At 43.5% G+C, this 25,513-nt stretch overlaps 2 protein-coding genes across 3 annotated transcripts; one reads left to right on the top strand and one right to left on the bottom strand.

The window, feature by feature from the left end:
• Positions 1–1,586: 1,586 nt before the first annotated feature.
• arfgap2 (ADP-ribosylation factor GTPase activating protein 2) lies at positions 1,587–17,580 on the top strand. Of its 2 annotated transcripts, XM_065952559.1 has the most exons (17): positions 1,587–1,731; positions 4,528–4,646; positions 4,828–4,900; positions 5,889–6,020; positions 7,073–7,153; positions 8,026–8,134; positions 8,929–8,985; positions 9,412–9,459; positions 10,528–10,580; positions 11,777–11,913; positions 12,133–12,264; positions 12,345–12,476; positions 12,592–12,744; positions 12,832–12,958; positions 13,039–13,126; positions 13,288–13,412; positions 14,585–17,580. In XM_065952559.1, exons 1-17 carry the CDS (start codon positions 1,660–1,662, stop codon positions 14,603–14,605), a joined length of 1,659 nt encoding a protein of 552 aa, XP_065808631.1. In that variant the 5' UTR covers positions 1,587–1,659; the 3' UTR covers positions 14,606–17,580. The 2 variants fall into 2 exon arrangements, with proteins under 2 accessions (XP_065808631.1, XP_020511702.2); XM_020656046.3 differs by lacking the exon at positions 9,412–9,459 and having other exon boundaries at positions 1,588–1,731.
• On the bottom strand, positions 17,501–24,370 carry pex16 (peroxisomal biogenesis factor 16). The gene is made up of 11 exons (XM_020656048.3): positions 24,076–24,370; positions 22,889–22,924; positions 22,616–22,692; positions 21,996–22,129; positions 20,720–20,820; positions 20,062–20,142; positions 19,800–19,943; positions 19,118–19,190; positions 18,851–18,970; positions 18,410–18,474; positions 17,501–18,221 (listed from the first exon to the last, which is right to left on the bottom strand). Exons 1-11 carry the CDS (start codon positions 24,206–24,208, stop codon positions 18,163–18,165), a joined length of 1,023 nt encoding a protein of 340 aa, XP_020511704.1. The 5' UTR covers positions 24,209–24,370; the 3' UTR covers positions 17,501–18,162.
• Between the last annotated feature and the right edge of the window lie 1,143 nt (positions 24,371–25,513).

The following is a 25,513-nucleotide window of genomic DNA, read 5'->3' as shown; positions in this document are numbered from 1 at the left end:
TCGACGTCAACTTAACAACATCTTGGAGTGGAAACTGCACTTTTCACTTCGCTATTTTTATCAGAAAACTTCAGGTCAAAAAATATAAAAACAGTTGGAATCAAAAGGGTTTCAGAAACATTAGGAAACGTCGCTGACACAAGGTACAAGACGAACTGGCACGGGGAAATAATCACAATCAGACCAAACCACATTAAGATGCCACCAGTTATCTTTGTTGATTTGAGAATCAAAAAACATAATAATTGCATTATTGACAGAAACATGACCGTACAACTGTTTATTTGAATGTGGTTCAAATGTGAAGTTATAGTCAAATGTTTCTCCCAAGTTTCTGGCAGTGATATTAGCTGCTAAGGCACTAAGGCCGCTTTTGATAGGATGGGTGAATTGTGAATTGAACACCGTATTATCTCAATTTTGAGTTATTGAGTTGAAGAAACGTTTGGGCCAGCCAACAGTTAATGTCACTAAGGGTGCGTTCACACCTAAGCCGTTCGGATAGATCGTTTGGTTTAGGGGGTGTGAACCTTCAAACGAACCCTGGTGAGGAACTGAACTCTGGTCCGCTTAAAAACGGGGGTCTCGGTCTGCTTCCTAGTGCACCAGAGTTCGGTTCGTTGTAGGTGACAACACATTCTGGACCAAATAAGGGAAGTGAGCCAAAAAACAGTGCAGCAGGGTTGAATTTGGCCATCTGTAAATTATGACAACTGGGTTTTGTTGAGCATCGCAATCATTAGCATTGCTAACAACATCAGCCTTCAGTCCTCCTTGCAGGTTATTGTGCTGATGCCTGCGTGTGTGGTTACACATCGCCAGTTTAACCTGACACAGCCTTCATATAACTCTCTATATCTCCATTTGATAAATTAAGATAGCTACTGTCAAACTGCGCCGCGCTACGGGATTCCATTCTTCCACTGGGGCTTTTTGGGTCCTGCAGGTCTCAAAGGAAGGTATATTTGCATCAACTCTGCATAGCAGGGAAAGGAGACTTTGCGGAGCTGAATAATTTTGCCAAGAGGCAGCATATAGCCTACATAGAAGAAATAGGGGATCTAAAACTGAACCTTGGGGTACACCACATGCAACATTAAAGGTACAGGAGGAACCGCAAATGTTAATTCTAAAAGACAAGAATAAAACCAGCTAAGTGCAACGATCTTTTTGGCAGCCCTTGGGATACTCAAGGTGTAAAGTCTAGTTCTGACTAATCTTGCTGCTGGGCCGATCCTATTAAGAGCTTAGAGCTGATTTTTTGAGCGGTATAGGAGAGGACTAACCAATGAGAGTTGCCAGTTTATTTCACGTTAGTATATGTTTATGTATTGTTTTCTGGTCAGATTGGTTGTAATGTTTTATGTCGTCATCTAAATATGCTGCTTGGAGTAATTTGTGAAATGTTTAGTAGTTTAAATGCCCATTTTTTAATTTAAAATGCTGACAAAAGAACGATTTTTCAACGCACAAAAAGCCTCTTATAAGAATTTTAATGAACCAATAGCATTTAGAAATGGATTGTAAATCATTATTTTGCGTTTGTGTCATGGTTTGTGTGCGTAACAAGCGTCGATTGAGAGCGTTCGCTTTTTTTAAATTCGGCGCAGTCGGGGATCCGTACTGACGTCAGCTTATGGAAATTGTCAGAGTGGCAAGATGGCTACGGAACCAAATAAGACTGAAATCCTGACTATTTTCAAAAGACTGAGATCCATCCCCACGAACAAGGTGAGCGAACACGACGAGGTGTTTGTTTGCTAATCTTTGTTCTGTTCATGTTGTCAACACCGGCGGTTTGTCCGTCAGCTTCATCAGCGACGTATCCGGGCCGAGCTAACGGTCACAGAGCTAACGGCTGTTAGCTTGCCGGTGTTATGCCGAGAAATGCACCCTTGCCAAAAAATTTCTTGCACCTCTCGGAAGTGTTAAAAAACGGTATAAATCTTATTTATTTGGGGAGAAATGTGATGGCAAAGTATGATAACTTTATACTTAATGAATTAAAGTGTCCTTATTGCTCTGTAGACTCGTTAGGAGACGCATTTTCATTAGCCTGCGTAAATATGAGCTGCAAACAGTGTTGATCCTAAAGAGGCTGTAGAGTACATTTTAAGGGGGGGGATGCAAAATATGGCAGTGTTGTATTTTAATGATAGATTTTAATTTCGGCATTATAGTGATTCTGTCTGCCATATTTTGAATTATCCTAATGTGTATGCGATTTTCGACAGGGATGCATTTCTTGTCGTAACACCGCTGAAGCAGTCAAACGTAAAGGCCACGTATACGATGTGAGCTGAGGTGGCTAAAGCTAAGCTAACGCTACACAACGTTTAAAGAGGACAAATATATAAATAAAACTGACTTTTAAATTTATAGAGGGAAGTGTGTGTACATTATAAGAAGCTATGACCGTTCATATTCAAAGTAAAAACATTTTAAATCTGTGTTTGAATCAGCCATATGTTCACTGTAATATGAATTTACATCAGGTTTTATACTTTTACTTTATACTTTTATACTTATAACACGTTTGGATTCATCTTATTCTGTCAGGCACGATCAGAAGCTGTTTTCTTCTTTGTATTAATCCAGATTTTGGACCCTAAAAGACTACAACCTTTGCTCTATTGACATATCCTCTTTTCAATCAATCACATTGACCATCTCACTTGACTTACTTACCATGACAAGACAACAAGTCTTTTAATTAAGTCATCTTTAATTCAAGGCTGTTTTATTTAGGGATGCCCCGATCCCTCCTGCCACTGGGTGATCGCCCAATCACAGGGCTGACAGACAACCGGTCACACTTCAGCGCCTCCTTTGCTCTTATTTTATTATCCACCTCACCGCCTCTTGACTTCCTTGGGGCGGCGGGATCGACCGATGTCAGGGAACAAACGTAATACGGAACCAATATTAAGCTTGTGCTTCCAGTCAGACACAGACCTCCCCGACCACGCCAGTTTGCCTGTCCGAGAACATTACTGTCTATTGTGGCACGCTGCTCGAATAATGAGTACTATATATAGACCATGCAGCCTGTATGATCTATTTAGTGTCATTTTACTCCGGCCCTTGCAGCCCTACAACCAGCTCTGCCCACTCTGAATTTTCCTGGTTCTCCAGATTAGTCACACCAGGCTCGCTCGGGTGTCAAAACGATACAATCTCTATTATTTGAATGATCTATAGCAGGGGTGGGCAACTGGTGGCCCCGGGGCCACATGCAGCCCTCGTTAACCCTGAATGTGGCCCTCAGGTCAATTTTTATATATCAAAACATGACAAAATCTGTCATGAAATCATGAAAACCAGAAATATTTCCATAATAATATTTGATCACTGGTACATGTTGAGTTAAATTTGAGACATAATTGACTGTTATCGTTTTTGTGTACTACAATTTGGCCCCCTGGCAGTCAGAATTAAATGAATGTGTCCCTTGCTGTGACCAAAGTTGCCCATCACTGATCTATAGGGTCAGAAACTTCAGAAACTTCAGAAAATTACATCTATTTCACAAAACAGGACGGTAGGAGAGGATTGGATGAATGATGAATCCATCAAAACATGCAGGCAAACTCCTGCACAATGTCGAATTTGGACAAATATGTTTGTAATGTCATGGCGACAAAACGTTGCAAAGACAGCGTGCAGGAGTTTGTCTGCAATTTTTGGTAATTAAAAACAAAAACTTATCCAATTTTGGGGGCCTTGAACAGGGGTAGTGATATTGTTTAATTTTTAATAGCATAACATCAACTAAAGACCCAGCTCTTTCATGAATACCTACGACCTTAATGATGACGATTATGATGGTCTCAATATCATTGATGAGGATGATGGTTGTGACGATGGTTTTTGTTTGATAATGATGACTTATAAGATGGTTTCTATACTGCAGAACTGCCCTCAATGTTGTGCTTTGCCTCTGGTCACTTCCTGTCAGCACCTGTGTGTCCAATCAGACTCAAAGCTGATCGTTTGCTCTCACTGACACTGCTCTTTCTAGATCCTTGCTTGTGTTGAACTTACTCTCTGATGTACGTCGCTTTGGATAAAAGCGTCTGCTAAGTGAATTGTAGAGTTTACTTTATTGATTCCGCAAGGGGAAATTACATTTACAAGCATAGACTGAAATATACACACGTGCACAAACAGGATTCTATGGACATGAGAGATGTTAGAGTGGCCCGGCTGACCACGGCGAGCGGGCTGCCCAGCTCCTGAGCTGGTGGTGGAGGAGGGTTCAGTGCCTTGCTCAAGGGTACCTCACCGGGACTGGAACTGGCAACCGTACTGCGCTACTTCCCAAAACCCTAAACCAAAACGTTTCGTTATTTTTCAAAATAAATGAGCAGTGTTTAGTTTTCTAATCAATTGATCAACTTTACAGCACACTAGTATACATATTGTTCATGGTGTTACTGCCAAACACTTAAATGTTGATGTTCGTTACAGATTTCATCAAAGTCGCCCCGTGTAATAATTGTTTGTGTAAACGCTGTTTCCTTGCAGGCATGTTTTGACTGCGCAGCCAAAAACCCGAGCTGGGCGAGCATCTCTTACGGCGTGTTCTTGTGCATCGACTGCTCGGGCATCCACCGCTCCCTGGGAGTTCATCTCAGCTTCATCAGGTAAGACTCAGTGTTACTAAACAAAGATCAGAGCTGTCATGGTGAATACTCCAGTGACAGATTAATGAGCCGAGGAGCTTGACTGAAAGGATGATTGCACTTTACCTGAGAATCTGTATCGACACGGTGTACATGACGTTCTGCAGCGCTGACTTTCTTTTGTTTTTTTCTTTCCTCTCAGGTCCACCGAGTTAGACTCCAACTGGAACTGGTTCCAGCTCAGATGTATGCAGGTCGGAGGCAACGCCAATGCTGTAAGTCAGACTGATGACTCTGAGATGAACAGAGGTCAGACCTGATACGATATCTTTATTGTCACAGTGCAAGTACAGCGAAATACTGTTGGCGTAAACCTGTGGATGCCTAAGGCCCCGTTGGCCACCTAGCCTTTTTGTCTGAGCGCCAGCGTCTTTTTTTTTGTCAATAGTTATCAATGAGGAGAGAGTGTCCGCAGCAGCAGACGGCTGCCCAGAGACCAGATTTTGTTGTACATGTACAATGACAAAGAAAAGAAAGATGTAGATAAGACAAAGCACAGGGCCTAGCATCGTTTTCTCTCTGCAGTGGAAAACCCTTCAACTTTTTAGAAAGGCGCTGTTGACGTCACTGCTGCTCTTTTCTAAATGTATGATATTCCCCGTAGAACATGCAGTAAAAAGTAACGGAGCAGCATCGGTCATACAGCGGCTGTTACACACCTTATAGAGACAGGGCGGACGTGTAGAGCTTTTCTTCTCAGCGCTGCAACGCTTCATGCAAACACTCCTGAAGTAGTTTAAGTCTAACAGCACGTATGCACGATGTAGTTTTTTTTAGTTTGTGCTAATAGTGAAGTATGATGATGTCTGAAGCTCTGAGGGTTGAAGGATGGAGATGCCTCACTAATGCAGGAGTGCTGCAAACTTCTTTTTTTTTTAAATAAAATGTCAGACTTTTTAAGACCCAAACAAAATGTAAATGAATAGCTTTTCATTTTTCTAAACAAAAATATATATATATATAAAAAAAAAAAACTAAATCAAGACAGCTCAGCAGAAGTTTTGTCACCCTCTTACTCGAAATGATGGAGATGAGGAGACAACTCAAGAAAAACTCCAAATCAAATTTCTGATGTGCAAAATTGTCTGCAGTGAAATCAGCTTTGAAGTCTTGGATGTTCATGTTATCAGCTCGTCTTCTCTGATGGATTTTTGTGTTTTTTTTTTGTTGATGCGGTGACGTCCTTTCTCCTTCTGTCTGTAGACGTCATTCTTCCGCCAACATGGCTGCTCCACAAACGACACCAACGCCAAGTACAACAGTCGTGCAGCCCAGATGTACAGGGAGAAGATTCGACAGCAAGCCAACACCGCTTTGTCCAAATACGGATCAGATGTGAGTTTCAGTCAAGTGAGAAAACTTGGCTTGTTCGTTTTCTTATCACACATTACTTAATGGCTGGGTTTTTCAACACAACTTTGATTCTTTGTGTCAAGCAGCAATCTCAGGTGTTGAAAAATTAAGCCGATGCAGAAATTTAAAATCCTGCAGTTCCTTGAGTGTCCACTAGAGGCTGGCTGCAGAAGCACAGGAAGTCACATACACACCCATTCTAAAAAGCCTGTTTTTACAGCAGAGATTAACATGTTTACAGCCTGGTTCAAAAAAACAAACAGGTGTGATTAGCTCATGTCTCGATGGACACACACTGTACGGGGGGTGAATGTTTTGATGACTCATCAGTTTTGATTTGATGAAGGATAAGAGTTATTCACAATAAGGCGTGTAGCTGACCTGATTGACAGGTGGGCGCGGTGTAACAGTTTGTCAGGAGGTTTAAAACCCGCCTCAGCTCCAGCTCTCAGCCTGTCGTTAGGTTGACTGAAAGTTAGACTGAGACAGCATTTCCAGCATGGAGACCGCCATCGATGGGACTCCAGCGCCCCCTGCAGGAACAGACGGGTGACCTCACTCAGGCTTTGTCTGTCTATGGTCAGGATTGATATCAATTTGATAATCCGCGTAGGTGACAAAAATACCCCGATATCAGGTCGAAGATGTCTTAACTATAAATTCTAATTCTAGCTCCAACAAGTTTGTTCCCTGGCTGAGATTGTTTTAAATAAACAAACTCTTAATATGAATCTTTATTGACTTTGGAACATTAAGGTGTGTGTGTCTCTCTCTCTTTACTGCACACACACACACGTTATGATTCAGCACAGTGAGCTTCAGGAGGTAACATCAGCTGAGCTTAGCTCAACATTTATCAAAGATACAGAAACATGTCGTCTGCTGCTGGATCGTTGAGCGATGACATAAGAGCTGTAAAGTGATTATCAGTGTGTGAGCCGTGTTCGCTCAGATCGAACTCTAGTGCAGAGTCCACTGGGCGCGTAATCCTCACGATAAATGATGACACCCCTCTTCCTCTTCTTTCTCTTCAGCTGTGGATCGAGTCTTCTGCAGGAAGCGCTCCTGCAGCCCCCGAGAAGAAAGAGGCAGACTTTTTTGCTGAACACACACAGGTTTGTTTTCTGCCGCTGCCTCCCCCAATAAAAACAGCACAAAGAAGGGAACTATTTTCTCTGTAAAAAAATGTAACGATTCACTCTACTCACGATACGATTCTCTCACCATTTATTTTACAAAATGAGTCTAAAGACAAATTATGAGACGACTGAAAAAGATTCCTTTTAATATTTTCCAGAAAACACAAATGCACCTCGAGACGCAGGGCATCAAACAAGAGAAGCATAAATAGATAGCACACTCTGAAAAATGAATTGCAATACTTGTTTTCTTAAACATCAGAGTACCAATGTGAGCCTTACATCCCTTCTTTCAACCGTAGTTTTTTGGGACAGATTTTTGAGAGTTTAATAACAAAAATATGGGGAATAATGTTTTTTATAATTCACAGTAGAAACAAATATTTTTATACAAGTACAAACTGAGCGACCATTTGTTGTCCTTAAAAGACCACATGGAGTATACCTGCAAGAAGACAAAACTAAGTACCGTAAAATCTGGAGTATAAGTCGCACCGGTATATAAGGCGCCGTCTGTTTTAGGAATCAAGTTGTCTGATGATTTTCACTTTGAAATCCATAACGTGCAGTTTACTGTATAGCTGTGTCGCTCTTTTATTATCAACCATTTCCTCTTTGTGGAGTTTGCACTCCTATTAGCTACAGTACGGTAGTCTAGCTCTCAGTGAAGGTTGTGAAGTGCTCTCCACAAGCTTTATTTACTGAACAGTACACCACCGCTTCCTTCAAATGCAACATTATGACCTAAAGAGGGAGCACGGCCAGATTGGTCTGCATAGCTTTCTTTCCAAGCACGGCTTGCAAGCAACAATGAATACGTACTAACATTTAATCAATTTCATTTTCAGCCTGCTAATGACTGGAGCATGGCGCAGTTCTCTGAGTCGTCAGAGCTGAACGGATCCGCCATTACCTCCCAGCTGACCGACACAACGGCCAAAAGCCAGGATGACAACGGTGGGTCAAACAAACGTGTTAACTGTTTAGCCATTTTTGGTGGGGGGCGGGGGGGCTTTTTGCCTTTAATTGGATGGGACAGCTTTAGAGGTCAGGAAATGTGGGAAGAGAGAGTGAGGGATGACGTGCATCAAATAGCGTTGGGACCTGGAGTTCATCCTGCAACCAGGTGGAGGGGTGAGGACTGTAGCTAAGTGCCCTGTGTTTTAAGCATTTTAAAACAGGCTCTGATGACCCCCCAATGATGAGAAAAGTCCATCCTCTCCATCTTCTGCCTGCTCCACTTTTCAGAAAATGTGTACTCAAACAGGCCGTTTGTGATGTCATGAAGGAAAAATCTCCAAAGGGCAGTAGCCCCTCCCCCAGGTGGGTGACACTCCCACAGCTAGGTGTTTGTTCTGCCCTCTGAGTCTGCCCTCTCACCGTAAACAATAGGACATGGAGCGAGAAAGCCTGAGTACACCCAAGCCCTTCCAGAGAGGGGGCGTGGTCGGACACAGTTCATTTACATATTTAAAGGTACAGACACAGAAACAGCCTGTTCTGAGCAGGGCTGAAATAGAGAGGTTTATAGACATGATCAAATACAGGATCAGAGTGGATTTAGAACAAGAAACTTCACAGACATGTTTTGGGGAGCTTTGAGACTTATTCACACTGGATGAAGAGGAGGAGGATATGTGACCTTTAAATATATTGAAGTATCAGCTCAAGAGGAAGTACAAAATAAGCTGTAGAACATTTTAATAATTTATGTCTTGTGTTACTAAAACTTCTTATTTGGCCTTTTGTAGCTCCAGAGGACGGACCGAGCATCGACGGTCTGGGCACGTCCACCAAAGCCTCCCTCGGTGAGTGTGTCGGCTCGTATCATGACCCAAGAACTGTCGTCAGCAATCCCCTGCTCATGTTTGACGTTTGTGCTCATTCAGAGGGCACATTCTCGTCTCAGTCTCGTTCCACAGCCTCTGTATTCGTGAGTCTTTCAGTTTTTAGTCCGATGTATTTCTCAGTAGGTTGAGCTCCAACAGTCACTCGTTTATCCTTTTAATTGCTCGCCATCACTGTCCGCACAAAGACAGAAGATTCAGTTGATGAATTGTTTAATCATTCACACATTCCTTAAAGTGTCATCATCAGTATGAGTGACCTTAATCCAACCAGCATTGTATTGTTGACCTACTTCCTCCTCACACCTTGTTGAGAAAGAGCTTCATAAATGTTTTGTTGAACCTGTTCTGGATTCTGATGTGTGACCGGTCCATCCTGTCCCGTAGAGGACTCCATGCGTTTGTCATCACGCGACGCTGAACGGACAGCAACAGGTGATTAATGGGGGCGGAGCTACTGCTGCTGCTTGTTGTTGTTTGCGGTGGCTGGTTTTGCGCTTCAGACGCATGGTTGTGTTGCTTGACTGACACCTCACCGGCCGCCTCCCTGCCTTGCTTATCACGCACAGGAAAGAGCGCCATCAAGAGACGGCTGCGTGTGATTCCTGAGAGGCTGCGTGAAGCCTTCGGCGTTCAGTTCTCAAAAGCAAACCGAGACGGCTGCGTTGTGTCAAAAAGAACAGCCATTGTCTGCATCTGTGGTACATTCCTGCAGGCGGTGTGTGTTTTACTGCGAGCGATTTAGACGACACACAGTGTCACAGTGGCGGTGATTCTCAGGTGTCATCTGACTGACGCTTGAATTCAAAGCACTCTAATTGTACTCCTCACAATGAGAGCTATGCAGAGAGAAATATTATTTTAAGTGTCCGTCTTTTTTTTTTCTGTCAGTCTTTTCAGTCACTCTTTTTCTCACAATGCAGAAACTTCTAAATGCAAACCTGACTGACTCACGTCAGGGGTTTGACAGCTGCTGGAGTAATTCCATGACTCTCTGGTTAAAAGGTTTTTGTCCCCCCCGGGGTTTCGCTGACATTGTTCTTGACCTACATACAAGACGTCACCTTACTGCCGACTCTGTACCAATCCGCCTGTCGTTGTCACGGTTCACCTTACCCTTGAACAAGACCCTGAGAGACCCTCAACTTCTTCACTTGTGGCAATCCACCGTTTCCCAGCATGCAGTGTTCAAAAGATATTAAAGACACAGATGACCATACCCTCTAATGTTTGCACAACATCGCAGATCAAGGGGATCACTATTTTGACTCTTGAGAAGTATCCAAACTTCCCAGAGGGGTTAATAAAAGCTGCGGTTCTCGGGCTGAATCTGTCCTTCATCGAGCATATTCAGTTTGAGAATTAACAACCAGAAGCCACGCCTCCTCTCCGTACTTTCGCTCGGCTGTATCGACTTTTCTCTCAGAGATGGTGTGTGTGTGTGTTTCTTGCTCTGTTGGAGAACATCTAGCTGATGGAAAATAACCCTCACTTGTGTTGCAGATGTGAGGCCCTCCATCATCGGAAAGAAGAAGCCCATGACTGCTAAGAAAGGGGTGAGTGCTACTTTCACTTCCTGTTGAAGGAGCTGCAGTACATGTCGGACACTCTGCTCAACGTAGGGACTGAAGTCAGGGATTTAAAGCATCACAATGTGTCTCCTGTTGTTGGGGAGCACTCACGCTGCACATTTAGGAAAAGTGAATGACGTCTTTGGTCTCTAGAGGGCGCTGTGGGAAGTCTGTCTATAGAATCTGAGCTTTCAAATACAAAGTAAGGGTTTGGAAAAAGAACGAGGTAAACTCAGCTGACCTCTGGAGCTGGTTGCCTCTCCTCCAGGCTCCAGGCTCCAGGCTACGTTAGCTGCTAGAAAAACTTCCTTTCATAGCAGAATGATGTGAAACCTTCAAGGTCGTGAAGGTCGTACATCACAAGTCAAGGAACAACTGACAAGGCTTTGCTGTAAAACCTTTTAGGAGTTGTATCACGCCAAAACGTTCGATGATATGAATGTCTAGGTTATTATCCCCGTTTCCACAAAGCAGTTCAGTTCGGTTCAATACCCATTTATTGGCATCAAAAGTTGGGAATGGTTCCAAAATAAGGGATCTGTACCGTCCTACTTTTTTGGTATCCTTCTGTTGGGGTACCGATCTTTACTGTGTCCCGTTCTTCTTTTTCATTTAACTTCATTAATATCGCTGTTAGTGTTGGGCTGCTATGATGTCACTCTATCTCCATCTGGCTTAACCTCGGCTTACTAAATAAGGGTACGGTTGGCTGTGGAAACAAGTTCAGGGCTTACTCTTGATGCCATTATTTCAATGGCTGAAGGTATTCATTTGATCTTTTGTTTAGTTAATCGCTCTTTTCTCGTTCTTGTGATTCCATTTCATGTCATCTCACTCTTGTGTTTGTTATTTTGAATATTTCAGAATCAGAAAGGCTTTCTTAATCCTTGAGGGGAAATCTGGGCGTTACCCTTGCTCCTATGCAGACACATAGTCTGAAGATAAAAGCATAAAGATACAACATGTGAGAAGAGAAATCTGATGATTTCATTCAGCTTAGAAGAGCCCAGGTTCACCCACATCATCATCAGTCGAATGCTGCGAGTTGAGACGTGTGTTTGTGTCTGGCTGGTATTCTTTTCATACTCATGATGAGAAGAACTTTAAAGTGAAGCAGGTGTCTGAAGAGGATGCTCTCTAACCTGAGACTAACGTGCGGACCTTCTGTCTCATTGCTGCAGCTCGGGGCTAAGAAAGGTCTGGGCGCCCAGAAGGTGAGCAGTAAGAGCTTCTCTGAGGTGGAGAAGCAGGCGCAGGTGGCCGAGAAGATGAGAGAGGAGCAGGCTGCTGAGGCCAAGAAACATGCCGAGGAGTCCATGTAAGGAACTTCATCTCCTTTATTCACCTCTGCGGGTCAACGTGCAATCATTAGAAAGACTGAGATGATCTGAACTGTTTAAGCTTCAAATAGCTGCCTATATAGGATCTGATTGTTTTCTTCTTAGTATTCTAAAACCAGAGATTCTCCATAACGAGAGATATAAACTATGAATCTCTCGTCCCCTCTCCTCTGACGTCTCTCTCTCTCTCTCTGCAGCGTGGCCTCGATGCGCCTGGCCTACAAAGAGCTGGAGATCGACAGGAAGGTGGAGGACAAGAAGATGCAGAACCTGGAGGGAAAGAAGCGAGAGCAGGCGGAGAGGCTGGGGATGGGCTTCGGCAACAGGAGGTAAGATAACGCAAATTAAATGTGTGTTTGACCGTGCGGTGTGTAAAGATCACAAACATTAAGAGTGTTTCCTGTTTCAGCGCCGTGTCTCACTCAGTGATGTCAGAGATGCAGGTGATCGAGCAGGAGACTCCAGTGGGAGCCAAGTCCTCCTCCTCTCGCTCCAAACTGGACATGTTTGACGAGCCGGGATTCACCTCCGGACCCCCAAAGTATGAACGACACCTTCCAAAAAAAAAATAGAAAGACATATTCATCCAGTATCCTCTGAAATGGAGCGAGAGCTGGGTGGACTTTGTTCTGAATCTTTCATATTTGATCTTTAAGGTACAAGGACAACCCGTTCACAGTGGGGGACAGCTTTGGGTCTCGGTGGGACACTGAGGGAGGGACCGCCTCCTTCACCACCTCCTGGGCTCTGGAGAAAGACGACCCCAAAGAGGAGGTCACCATCTCGAGTATTCAGCCAATCGGAGAGAGGTATCTGCATGCTCACTCTGTCTTCTGTCTTCAGTGTTTACTGTGTCTGTGTGCAGCTCCTAACGTCTGTCTCTTGTGTTGAATCAGACTGCCCAGCAGAAGGAAAGCCGAGGTGGCGGCTCCGGTGTCAGAGTCCAGCGAGGCCAGGCAGAAGTTTGCCAACGCCAAAGCGATCTCTTCGGACATGTTCTTTGGTCGCGAGAGCAGCGCAGAGGTGAGAACCATCGTCTTTTTATTTAGGCCAACATTAAGAACCAAAGTTCCGGAGTTGACTTTTCTTTCTTCTGCTCTCAGTATGACGCAAAGACAAAGCTGGAGAACTTGTCTGGAAGCACCTCCATCAGTTCAGCTGACCTGTTTGGAGACGGCAGTGACCCCAAAGGTGACCTGTGTGTGTGATAAATCTAAGAAAATGCTTCATTAGCTGTGTTCACATCTGCACTTCTGAACATATCTAGATCGTTTCAGGAGGACTGCTCCTTACATGTTTAAATAAATGTTCATGTTAATGCTAAAGACTGTTTCCACCTCTCCTCCTCTCAGGACGGGCTGCGGGCTTCGACAGCGTGCTCCCCTCCGGCCCGGACATCGCTCAGTTCAAACAAGGAGTGAAGACTGTTGCCGGCAAGATGGCGGTCCTCGCCAACGGAGTCATGAATACAATCCAGGTGAGACATTTGAACATCCTGAAAGTGTGAATCGTGAAGTCTGTGTGGATTTTGGCGCCCCCCCCTGTGGGACAACGCGGTACATCTAATCTCTTTGCTGGGCTCGTCCATTTCTATCAGATCGAGTGTGTAGGCGGTGATTATGCGCTTTGTGGGCGGAGCCAAACTGGTGGCACAAAGTTAGCTAGCGGTGCTGCAGGGATAACATTTTTTTTTTTTTTTTTAGGCCAACCTGGAAGTTAGCATCGAGTCGGTGTCAATCGATGAGCCTTCAGGGTTTTGTGATTATTGCTGAAAATAAGTTTGTGACACTTCGTCAAGATACCGGGTGAAAGGCGGACCGGTAGACGAGTTTCCATGTTTTTCCGCTGTGATGACCTTTAATGTGACCCACAGACTCGGTAGTTTTCAGAAGTATCCAGAGTTGAAGCGTGACACCGAACATCTCCGTACAGCTCGTGGAGAAACTCAGCGTCTCAACTAAATGAAAACTCAAGACTTAAAATCTCTCGACGCAGAACGCTTTGTGGTCTCGTCCAGGTCCGTGAATACTGAGATCTGTCTGAATTGTTTTGTGTATTTTTATTTTTTTATTTAAGATTTATTTTGAGCTTTTCATGCCTTTAATGCAGAGATAGGACAGTGGATAGAGTCGGAAACCAGGGAGAGAGAGCGGGGAATGACATGTGGATAGGGGCCACGGGTGGAAGCGATCCCGGGCCTACCGCTCGAGACGAGAGTCTCAACACATGGGACGCGCGCCCTAACCATTGTGCCACCAGCGCGTCCCTGTTTTGTGTATTAAGGACCGAACGTCATGCTGTCTCGCCAGCAAGAAGGACATCAAACACTCGTCTGCGTTTTCCTTCAAAGGGTCTTCGAGGGCGATATTCTTTGGAAACGGTGGACATGTTTTTTTAAGATTTATTATTGGGCTTTTTTTTGTGCCTTTTATTGGAGAGATAGGACAGTGGTCTGCTCTTCCGTGTTTCTCTCCTCTTGCTTTCTCCGTTTTTCCCGCCACCACGATCACATGAGTGTGCTCTGACCGTAACCATGACGATCCCCCGTTCTCGTTCCTCTCAGCTGAGACGTGATGTTTCCAAATTTGACTTCCATGTGAGGTTTAGGGAACATCCCTCATCTTTCTTTTACCTCTCTTGTCTCCTCAGGATCGTTACGGCTCGTACTGATCCGCCCCGGCAGACTCACAGAGACCTGTGTGAGATCAGCGTGACGAGCCGGCCCGCCTCCTGACTGACACGAGGATCAGAGCGACGAGATGGCGAGAGAGAGAGACGCAGAAGGGATTGCATGGGGAAAAGAAATCGTCCTCCTCGCTCCTCCTCTTCTTCTAGAGACATTTCTTTCCAGGAGTGAGACAGTATTCTCTCATCCTCATCTGAGTTTTATTTTCATAATGGAAACCATCAGGTGTAATCTTTTCTAAAAACCAGAGTTCTGGTGTCGTGTTTTTGGTCTTAGTTTTCAAAAAAATACGACTTCCGAGTTATTCTACGATATTTTATTCCTCGTGTAAAGAAATCCAAGTGTCGCTTTTTGATTTATAACCTCAAACTTCTCGCTTCTTTTTTTCTTTTCTTTGTTTTATTGTGATATTAAAAACAGCAGCGGTTTATATTTTCATTTTTTTATAGACTTCATTTAAACACAACGTTTGCATTCAGTGTTTGGTATGTTCACTGTTTTTTAATCTTATTTACACGACGCACTGACGGCAAACTCTCCGGATTATTTCAGAGCGTTGTGAGCTGAGATTCTGCGTCTGTCGGGGCGTTAAGTAAACGGGCGTCACCTTCTTCACGTCCAAGCTGCTTTTTATGACGAAGGGTTTAAAGGATGTTGAAGTGTTTTTAAACGTGTTCCCTGTTCTTGGAGTTTAAACGACCATCAGGTAGAAAAAACTTTGTTTGCTTCAGACGACATCAGAGACACAGGCTGTTGTCATGGTGATTTTAGGCGCCGTGTTCTCCGTGCAGAAAAGCACTCGTTAGTGTTTGCATGAAGCGTTTGTGCGCTGAGAAGGAAAGCGCTGCACGTCCGTCCTGTCTCCATGACAACAGTCTGTATGACCGACACTGCTCCGTTACTTTTTACTGCATGTTTTATATTCAAGTTTATTTCCCGATCAGACACGGAGCGAGGAGGATGTAGGTACAAGACACGATTTGTAGGCGGCCAAACTACGGGGAATATCAGATATTTGGAAAAGAGCGCCGGTGATGTCAACAGTTTGGCTCGGAGCAGCCGCACAAAAAAGGCGACCCCGCTCAGAAAAGAGACGCTGGGCGCTGCACTTTTTCTCCAGGCGGCCACTTTGTGTTTTGAACGCTCTCCAATCATTGAAAACAATTGATAAAAAACGCTTGTGCTCAGAATAAAACGCCAGGTGGACACGGGGCCTTAGACTCCAACATATATTAATATGGGGCCCATGTTTGAAAACGCCATCGCGCCTTCTTAACACACAAGTTTAAACCGAGCGTGGTAGTGTGTGTCGGACAAAGTGAGACAGCAGGAAGTTAGAGAGTCGTACATTAAGGACTTTAGAGGTGGTCGAATCAGTTCTTGTAAATATAAACATGAAGCGAGCACGGAGAGTGGTTCGTCCGTTTGGATTCAGACGTCCGATTGGTCGCGCACAATCCCAGCTCACGACTGTTTTCACTATGCATCGCCATCGTACGACCACGGGCGTCGTCTCATTGTGACGTCTTTCTCGTTGAATCTAAAGTCTGCCTCGAGGTTCCTCTGCTCTGTAGAAACAACAGAACTATCAGTGAGCTCACCTTTTATTTTATCCCCCCCCCCTCTGCAGTTTAAAAGCTTTTATTTTGAAAGGCTGGCGTCCTTAGTTTATGTTTTTATTTGTGGTTTTTATTATTCTAGCAGATGTGAATATTTCGGACACTAAAGGTTGTAAACAAGTTTTCTTCAGCAGCTTCTTCCTCGAGAAGTCGTCAAATCAACTCGTCATCACGGTGAAAACGGGCGACATAACCGCGAGATTACGAGATAAATAAGCGGGGAGAAATTGACTTCTCATCACAAGAAAAGGGAGAACGCATATTTTCAAACTTTCAAATCGGGACACTTATTTTCACTGCAGACCCCCTCAAGTGTTGCTCCTCAGATCAGTGTTCCTGTTAGCATGATAAGCTACGCTAGCTAAGCCTTTGATTGAAACATGTGAAGACCAATCAGTGTTGAGCTTTTACTCGTGGTGCATTAGTGATGTTTCTCTGCCTGTGCTTGTTGTTGTTTTGGTTAAATCTGGGACATGTGAGTGTTTTTAGTTATTTGTGGGGACTCGGCGCTTGAAAACAGGACGCTCCCGGTCAGATGGGGACGTATGGTCACCCCTAGCTTAGGGCTGCCGCAGTTTATACCCGTGTTGTCACAATATCCGAATTTAAATCCAGACACGACTCAAGTAAAAATCAAACTCTAGAAACATGTTTTAATATCATGTTAGTGAAAAAAAGGAATCAAATAAAGTTTTGTGTTTTTTACTCCCAGAAACTGCAGACAAACTCGACTCGATCGATCATTTAAAAGACAGGTCGTATCAAAAACATTTAGACAGCTTCCTGATTTATACATCAGTGGACTCCTTCTCTGAGGCAGAATCCAAATACTCTGAGGGAGTTCAAAGGTTAACGTGACCAAATGAAGTCTCTTTGGATCCGGCTGAATCATAATCAGAACGCCTGAGGTCCTTCTCCAAGAGCACCGACCTCCATCTGTGAAGCGGCTGGACTTCAGTTTGTTTTCAGTTCTAGAATAAATTTGGAGCTTCATCCAAAAGCAGCTGGACGTAATTGAAGAAGGAAACAAAAACGGTGATTACATGCAGGCAGATAAAAACAACAAAATCAGTGTGAGAGCTTCCACACATCACTTCCTCTCTCTCTCTCTCTCCGGCAGACTTTTCATTCAACGAGTTATTTATGGATCTGTTCTCGGAAGTCGAGACGTCTGGAAACCGGTTTGTCGTATTTTCCCCGTTAATGTGTCCCACAAACCCTCGAGGACAAATGACCTCCAATAAAGAAACAAACATGGACTGAAAGGATGAAACTATTTATTTGTAGGTTACAAAAAAAAAAGGAAATTATTCAGTATGTTAATAAAGATGGAAAACCTCCGCTGTGTTGTCGTCTTTGACTCAAACACACACGATGCAGCTTTGAACAGGTTTTTAATCTGCCTCGATGTCACTTCCTGCTCTTGATGTATCAGAACTTCCTCTTCCTGCTGCTGGAAACGAGCTGCAGGGAGTTGTTTGAGCGAGCCTCTCTCTCTCTCTCTTCAGAGCAGCTCCTGAGAGAGACTTCTCTGCTGCACAAATCTGTTCACACATTCTCCTGGAAACACATCGGAGTGAGGGCGGCGCTCAGGACAGGAATAAGGCGTTAAGACACCAAAGATTTTAGGTAGGAAATGTTCTCTACGTTATAGACGTGCAGGAAGACCTCCAACGTGATTCTGATGCAAGAAGCGAAGTGCAGAGTCGACTGAAGATTACAGAAAATATTTTCATGATTATCTCTTTGACTTCAGAAAACAGACAAAATCAATCAAGACGTCTGTCCTCCATTTCCTCGCCGTTTAATTTATTACTTTTTTTTAGGGAATTAAAGTGTCTCTGTCCTCTCCGCTGACGGCTCATTACTCGCCATCTCCTTGTGGAGTTTTTAAAAAAAAAAAAACTTAAAATCAGCAGATTTTATCCCCAGTTGTAGAAGTAGATCTTCTGCCAGTTGGGGAGGTAATCCATCAGAGGACCTGAAGAGACAGAAACAGACGCAGAGATCATGTACCTGCAGGAGACAGACTCTTGTGGACACTGGAGGAACTGCAGCTGTAAAGTTGGACATTTTAACACGGGACTCTATGGGGACTGACGAACTGCAACGTTATCATTTTGTTGACATGTAAAGAGCATGATGCAGCAGATAAGATCTGATACTTACGCGCGACGAGTCCGATTCCTGGAACATGATCAGCCAGAAGTCTGAGCAGGAAGAGGATCTTTTCCCTGCGGATGAAGAAAACGTGAAAACAGCTCAAAAACAATTTAGAGGAAACAAAGTCCGGCCTTACAAATATTTGTCCATACATGGGGGTGAGAAACGTTCAGGCTATTCTGAACCGTATGGACTACAAGCACAGATAGGGTCTCCTTTGAAAGCTGAAACTCTGTAGTTTCAGAATGTGTTGAAATTCTTCCAAAAGTCTTTAAAACATGAAAGCTGCAGGTGATATAAAGCGGAGCGTCGTCAGTCTGTTGGCGTTTAAAAACCGTCTTCCTCCTTTCAGGATGCGAGGTATCGATCGCCCTCCAGACTGAGAACACCTCGGACCTGACATCCCGTTGCTTTTAACTTAAATATAAAAAGATTTAAAGTGCTCACTCTGAGTACTTGTCATAGAAAGGTGATCGCAGAAGGTAGTAGAGCAACAGGAAAGTTCTCCTCCTCATCTCGGCTCGCTCCCATCGGTTCTGAAATTTTGCTTCACTGAGCACCGCAAAACTAAACAAGAGGACGGGAAAAGATTCAGATTCTGTTTTGTACATTTTCTCCTCTTTACAGGATAAATAATCTGACTCAGCATTGAAAACATGGTAATTTATAAAAAGATATTTAAGATCTAATACAGCAGAAGAGGAGGCTCCGTACCTGGAGAGTTCCACGGCTCCTGAGATGAGCCACGGCTTCCACGACTGTTTCCCACAGAGCCCGAGAGAGAGCACTGATGAGAGGGAGGTTAAAGAAAAACCATCTGATAGAGAGACAAATGTTTAATATTAAGTATCAGCATTGAAACAGCTCGCCACCTGGAGGTCAACTCCAGTACTGCACGATAACTTCACAATCCTCAGTCTGCAGCCGCTCATTCAAACTTTAAACATTTTACTGGGTTTTTTTATGTTTATTTTTGGGCTTTTTGTGCCTCAGGGAGAGAGAGAGTGGAATGACATGCAGGAAAGGAGCCACAGGCTGGATTCGAACCTGGGCCGCTCGCTTTGAGTCACCAGTGCCCCCAAACATTGAATGTGCGACTTTTTGATCCAGTAGATGGCGCCCTTGAGCTTCAGCATGAAACTAAAACAAACTGCTGATTGGCCACGCCTCCTCCATACTGAAGCCTCCACTCTCCTCCAGAGACACACCTCCAACCCAAGAAGGGTAGCGTCAAGCGTACTCGGCTCACTAACATTTTTAGTAAATCTTAATGTTTACTAAAAAATAAACACATTTCAACGATATTTTCTCTTGAAGAACGTAGAGTAGCGTCAGAGACATGTCCCCCCGTGTGTAGAGCTGTTTGAACTGATGGAGAGGACAACAAAAAGGATACGGTGTACGAGCGGCCGACTGATGAACAAACACTCTGCGACGGTCTCCCGCAGCCTGAGCTCTGTCGCTCTGCTGTTGAGCGTCTCTCTGTTCGAGCCGCTGCTCTTATTCGGTGCTCCCCACAGCCGAGCCTGCAGGGACGGAGCTGGGGGGGGTAAAGGGAGACAGTAAGTAAATCCTGCTGTGGCCCTGATAATAAACATGTTGTCAAGCTGATGATTCAAACACAGCTTATCCTTTTTAAACGTCTGAACGACTCTCACCGCTGCCGAGTGGCCGGACGACCCGCCCTGATCTCTGACCCACGAAGCAGACGTCGTTTTGCTGCTCTCTGTTCTCATCGTCTGAGGAGGAGGGAAAACACAACATAGTAACTTGAATGAAATCTTAAATGAATCTAAGACTCAGCTTGTGGAGTTTAGAGCAGCATCGATTGATTTATTTTGCCATTAAAAGACAACTTTTAAAGGTCTCATATTCTGCTCCTCTTCTTCAGTGTAAATAAGTTTCAGAGCTCCTCAAAACATGTGTGTGAAGTTTCTTGTTCTAAATCCACTCTGATCCTGTATTTGATCATGCCTATAAACTCCTCTATTTCAGCCCTGCTCAGAACAGGCTGTTTCTGTGTCTGTACCTTTAAATATGTAAATGAGCTGTGTCTGACCACGCCCCCTCTCTGGAAGGGCTTGGGTGTCTCTGGCTTTCTCGCTCCATGTCCTATTGTTTACGGTGAGAAGGCAGACTCAGAGGGCAGAACAAACACCTAGCTGTGGGAGTGTCACCCACCTGGGGGAGGGGCTACTGCCCTTTGTGATGTCATGAAGGGAAAATCTCCAAACGGCCTGTTTGAGCACACACTTCCTTGAACGTTTTACTGTTCACCCAAAGGAGTTCATAGCAGACAGAAAGAGGAGAACTGACCTTCACTGACAAGCTCGGCTCCTCGGTCCAGGGGGATTATGGGAGGGGAAGTCTGGATGCCGGATTTGTACCACAGAAGAAGAACGGTGCGGAAAATTGCCCTGGAGTTCAAGGGTGGAAGAAAAGTTGATCAAAGACTGGAGCACAGGCGAGAAATGTTAAACAACACAAAGCATAAAACAGTATTGTCCCACTCGGAGTCAAAACACACAAGACAGAAACTGAAGAGTTTGAAAACATTACAGGAAGGATCCGTACAGAGACAGATATTTTGTTTAGAGGAATCATCACTCTCTGCAAAGCCACCAGACTCCATGACAAAAACATTCATTATACCCTGCAGAACACACCAGCTGCTCTAACCATAGCCTGTAAATATGAATATTTGAAGCCTGAGTGACCAGACGGGTGCCGACAACATTAAATATAAGAAGGTACCCTACTGAATTATCTGGGTATTTCTGTCGTCTATGCGGATTATCGAATCGATATCAATCAAATCTACACCATAGACAGACAAAGCGACGTCAGCCGTCTGTCCCTGCAGGGGGCGCTGGAGTCCCATCGATGGCAGTCTCCATGCCTAACTTTCAGTCAACCTAACGACAGGCTGAGAGCTGGAGCTGAGGCGGGTTTTAAGACTCCTGACAAACCGTTACACCGCGCCCACCTGTCAATCAGGTCAGCTACACTCATTATTGTGAATAACTCTTATCCTTCATCAAATCAAAACTGATGAGTCATCAAAACATTCACCCCCCGTACAGTGTGTGCCGATCGAGACATGAGCTAATCACACCTGTTTGTTTTTTTTAACTAGGCTGTAAACATGTTAATCTCTGCTGTAAAAACAGGCTTTTTAGAATGGGTGTGTATGTGACTTCCTGTGCTTCTGCAGCTCAGCCTCTAGTGGACACTCGAGGAACTGCAGGATTTTACACTTCAGCATCTGCTTCACTTCTCAACAACGGAGGTTGCTGCTTGGGTCTAACGCTATCTTGTATGTTTATTTGTGCTACAAACATTGAGTTGTATCCAAACTGAAGTCTCACAATAACACAAAATAGGAACAGATCAAGGCAGCGGGAGATCAGCTGAGTTCTGCAGAATGAAAATTACTTTTTTTGTCAGTGGAGTCTGGTGGATTCTGAGAGATTCACATAACAGCCGTTTCTAGTTTTCTAAAAAAAAAGAAACTAAAAAAAAACCTTTAGTTATAAAAAACGCTGATGTCATTGCAAACGCCTCTCCAGGTCACTAGAGAAAGATTTCTTACTTAAAGATCTGAATGAGTGTGATCACCAGCCAGCGGCCGACTTCCCCCCACAGCTTACAGGCGCCCATCTCCAGGAAAACCTCCACGTACTCCAACACGGAGAGCCAGGTTTGGAGTCTCTGCTGAGAGAGAGACTGAACAAACACACACACACACACACACACACACACACACACACACACACACAGCGAGGGGTCAGTCCTAACACTGACATGAAACTGGACAATACTAACAATGTTTACTCATGTAAGTAGATTTTAAGCCAGTGTCAGTCCACTGGTCATGGACGTGTTTGCCGAGTGCTGAACAATAAATCGCATGGCGTGCAGACAGTCTATGGTCGTGCAGCGATCACAGGGAATAAACGTCACCACCCCCTCCCACTCGCTCCAGGTGAATTCTCCTGATTATATCCTGCTGCGTTCTCACATCAGCTCACTCTGACTTTCTGCAGAATAAATACGAGGAGGCTGGAGGAGAAACTCCGGGTGAAGAGAGAAACATTCAGCTGTTTGTGTTCACACATGACGCTCAGACTGAAAAACTCCAGCCCGACACTTTACTTTATAAAAAAATCAAGCAAGCAATAATTTCTCAGATGTTATGAGAAAATCACTCACCGCAGGCAAGGCACATCTCAGGCCTTTACGCAGAATGCCGTCATTGAACAACACCAGCAGGTTGGAGGCAGAGTACACTGAAAAAGACACAACGTAATAAACAACATGTTTGTCCTCATTTTAGTTATGTCTCTTTAGATTTTACTCTTTTTTTTTAAGATACATCAAACACATTTTAGAGACTTTTTTTTAAAACATAAAGCTAAAAAAAAAATCAGCAACTTAAGCATCAACTTAAAATTATTGCAAAAAACAAAGGTGACTTTTACTTACCTAGTTCAGAAATTACATGGGAATCTGCAAATCGGCCTAAAAGTGAAATAAAAAATAAATGAAACATTATATACGTCATTAATACCTGTTCTTCAAAAAATAACCATTTTGTGCTGTATAAGTTAAATTAATGAGTGTGTCGTGTTTGTTAAAGTGAAACTCATCTTATGTTTAGATACTTGGATAACTTTTAATACCATGTGTTTTAAAACGACACAATCTGCATTATTTAACGTTTGACAGTATCGAACGGGACAGAAGAAACTACAGAGGAGCTCTTTGTCAACACGCAGGACGGGGAACTGCTTTGGGCCCCCCCAAGCCTGTAGGGACGAATTTACACCAAACCTTCTAACTTTCTTCTGGTCCTGAATGATCTGGATTTGTTTGGACCAGAGAAGGTAGGCGGTTTTAAGACACACCCCACACAGCCGTTTTGGACGCCCCTCGGTTTGCCAGATGTGAGAGCAGTTATCAGGTCAACAGGTGTTGCAGCGATGGAAGCGGGCAAGAGAAGTGGTTCAGATAGAAGTGATTGTACCCGACCTAAAAAGCCTCTGCATGTTTCTAATAAGCTCCACGAGCAGAAACGTGCTCAAACTAGGATCAATATTGGAGATGCTTTTGAAAAATGGAGAGAGGTTAGAACACAGAAAGGTTTACAGACCGATGCAGAGCTGGATAAACACTGAAGCTTCAGAGTCCACCACATGGTGACCTGCGTGAGCATCGACTCTAGAGAGGAGGGGGGACAGCTCTCTACAATGTTTAGAATTTAGACTGCAGTACCCATTTTAAACACTAGGAGTCAGAGTTACATACCGCTCCTTTAAGTAATAAAGTTTTTTGCTCCGGTTTTCATCGTTCTTCTTTTCTATATTATAAAATCACAACGTTTATAATGTTCTTTAAGATATATTTTGAAAATGACACTAAGTACACTGTAAATAAAAAATGTTTACAGTTTGAAATTGTTTTCTGGTCAGCGGTGCAATTTTAGGGGAATTAAAAACAAGAAATGACACAACCTGGGGGTCTAACACTGTTGCCGTGGTAACAAGCAGGTGTGTGATTTCTAATAGAATAGTAATATGAAAGTTTTATACTTCCGGTTTTGTGACAACCCTGGAGCGGAAAGTTCAAACAATGAATTCCATATTGTTAACAGGAGTGCACCTGTCACTGACCTGCGATCAGGTAGGAAAGGGTCCGCACCGTGCTCTCCAGGTGTGCTGTAGCAGCTGGGTTTCTCCTCACGTACTCCGTGTAGCGATCAAAATAACCACTCAGTCTGTCCACGTGCTCTTTGAACTGAGACATTTCCGCTTCAACTTACTGTCCGGTCACAAACAGCCGCTTCATTTAGCCGCTGTTACCGGGAAAAAACCGACGTTAGAGACGAGTTTTAGATTTGTTTTCACCTGTACTTTTAGAGGAAACGCTTCCTTGTTCTGGTCCGACTGTTATTTACGTCCCCGGTGATCAGGTTATCATACATTGGTTCCTTTTTACTGCGTAAGAATTCACGCTGCATTCAAGTGCCGCTCGGATTATCCTGTGTCTCACGTTAATTCGCGATACGATATGTGTCACAATACGATTTAATCACGATTTTTCTTCTCTTTTTTTTTTTTTTAAATACATGAGATTTAATTCCATGTATGAATAAATATAATTTTTAAATGTAATTGCCTGACATTAAATTATGAAGCGTATTCGAAAAAAACTGCACATTTTTCAATCTTCCATAAAAACTTCCGAGATAATTACCTGGTTATTTCAGAAATTTCAGAATAAAAAATGCTTCCATGGGGTGCTGGTGGCGCAGTGGTTAGTGCGCGCGCCCAATGTATGGAGGCTGTCGTCTCAAGCGGGTGGTCCGGGTTCGCTTCCCGCCTGTGGCTTCCTTCCCACATGTCATTCCCCACTCTCTCTCTCCCTGATTTCTGACTTTATCCACTGTCCTCTCTGTCCATTAAAGGCACAAAAAGCCCCAAAAAATAACTAAAAATAAAAATAAAAAATGCTTCCATGCTTTTCCTAAATAAGTACTATTTTTTATTTTGAGGTTGTATAATACAGATGACCGATGCAAACATACATGTATACATTTTATTTAACTACATTTTTCCGAGATACTGCAATAAATAAGTCAAGATCTCGAGAAAAACAAGAGAAATGTATACGTTATCGCAGGAACACAATAAAATCATTTCAGGTGAAATTATTTAAATTTGTCAATTCAGCAAGTTAGATTACAAAATGTTATCCAACACTTCCAGTTAAAATTCTACAATAGTTTATTTGACCATTGAGTCTTGATTTTAAAAGATGTACATTTTCAGGAAGAACAATAATTCTTTAGATCATCAAGTCGTACATTTACAAGAAACCAAAATCTGATTTTTTTTTTGTCTTATAAAGTCAATCAATTATAAAACTAGACTCACAATGTTTTGGATCATAAATGTCATGAATCTTCGCAAAAGGGAAATTTGGAGATTATAATTTTTTTTAGAAACAAAACTCAGGAATTCTTTGAGATTAAAACAATCTCAGTTTTGTATCTCATAAAAATATAATTTGATAATCAAAGTTTTTAGCGCTCTGAAATAAACAGCTCTT

Source organism: Labrus bergylta, chromosome 3 (assembly GCF_963930695.1).
Source record: "Labrus bergylta chromosome 3, fLabBer1.1, whole genome shotgun sequence".
Taxonomy (NCBI): Eukaryota; Metazoa; Chordata; class Actinopteri; order Labriformes; family Labridae; genus Labrus; species Labrus bergylta.
Note: the sequence above shows the minus strand (reverse complement) of the source record. Positions and strands in the feature narration are given on the sequence as shown.

Bases quoted from the DNA above. Each gene is read 5' to 3' on its own strand.
- pex16 (XM_020656048.3), bottom strand. From the start codon at position 24,208: ATGTCTCAGTTCAAAGAGCACGTGGACAGACTGAGTGGTTATTTTGAT. The intron at 22,693-22,888 runs GTAAGTAAAAGT...TGTCTTTTTCAG, and splicing joins CCATGTAATTTCTGAACTAG to TGTACTCTGCCTCCAACCTG. The intron at 20,143-20,719 runs GTCAGTTCTCCT...CCTCCTCCTCAG, and splicing joins AGCCGAGCTTGTCAGTGAAG to ACGATGAGAACAGAGAGCAG.
- arfgap2 (XM_065952559.1), top strand. From the start codon at position 1,660: ATGGCTACGGAACCAAATAAGACTGAAATCCTGACTATTTTCAAAAGA. The intron at 12,265-12,344 runs GTAAGATAACGC...TTCCTGTTTCAG, and splicing joins ATGGGCTTCGGCAACAGGAG to CGCCGTGTCTCACTCAGTGA. The intron at 13,127-13,287 runs GTGACCTGTGTG...TCCTCCTCTCAG, and splicing joins AGACGGCAGTGACCCCAAAG to GACGGGCTGCGGGCTTCGAC.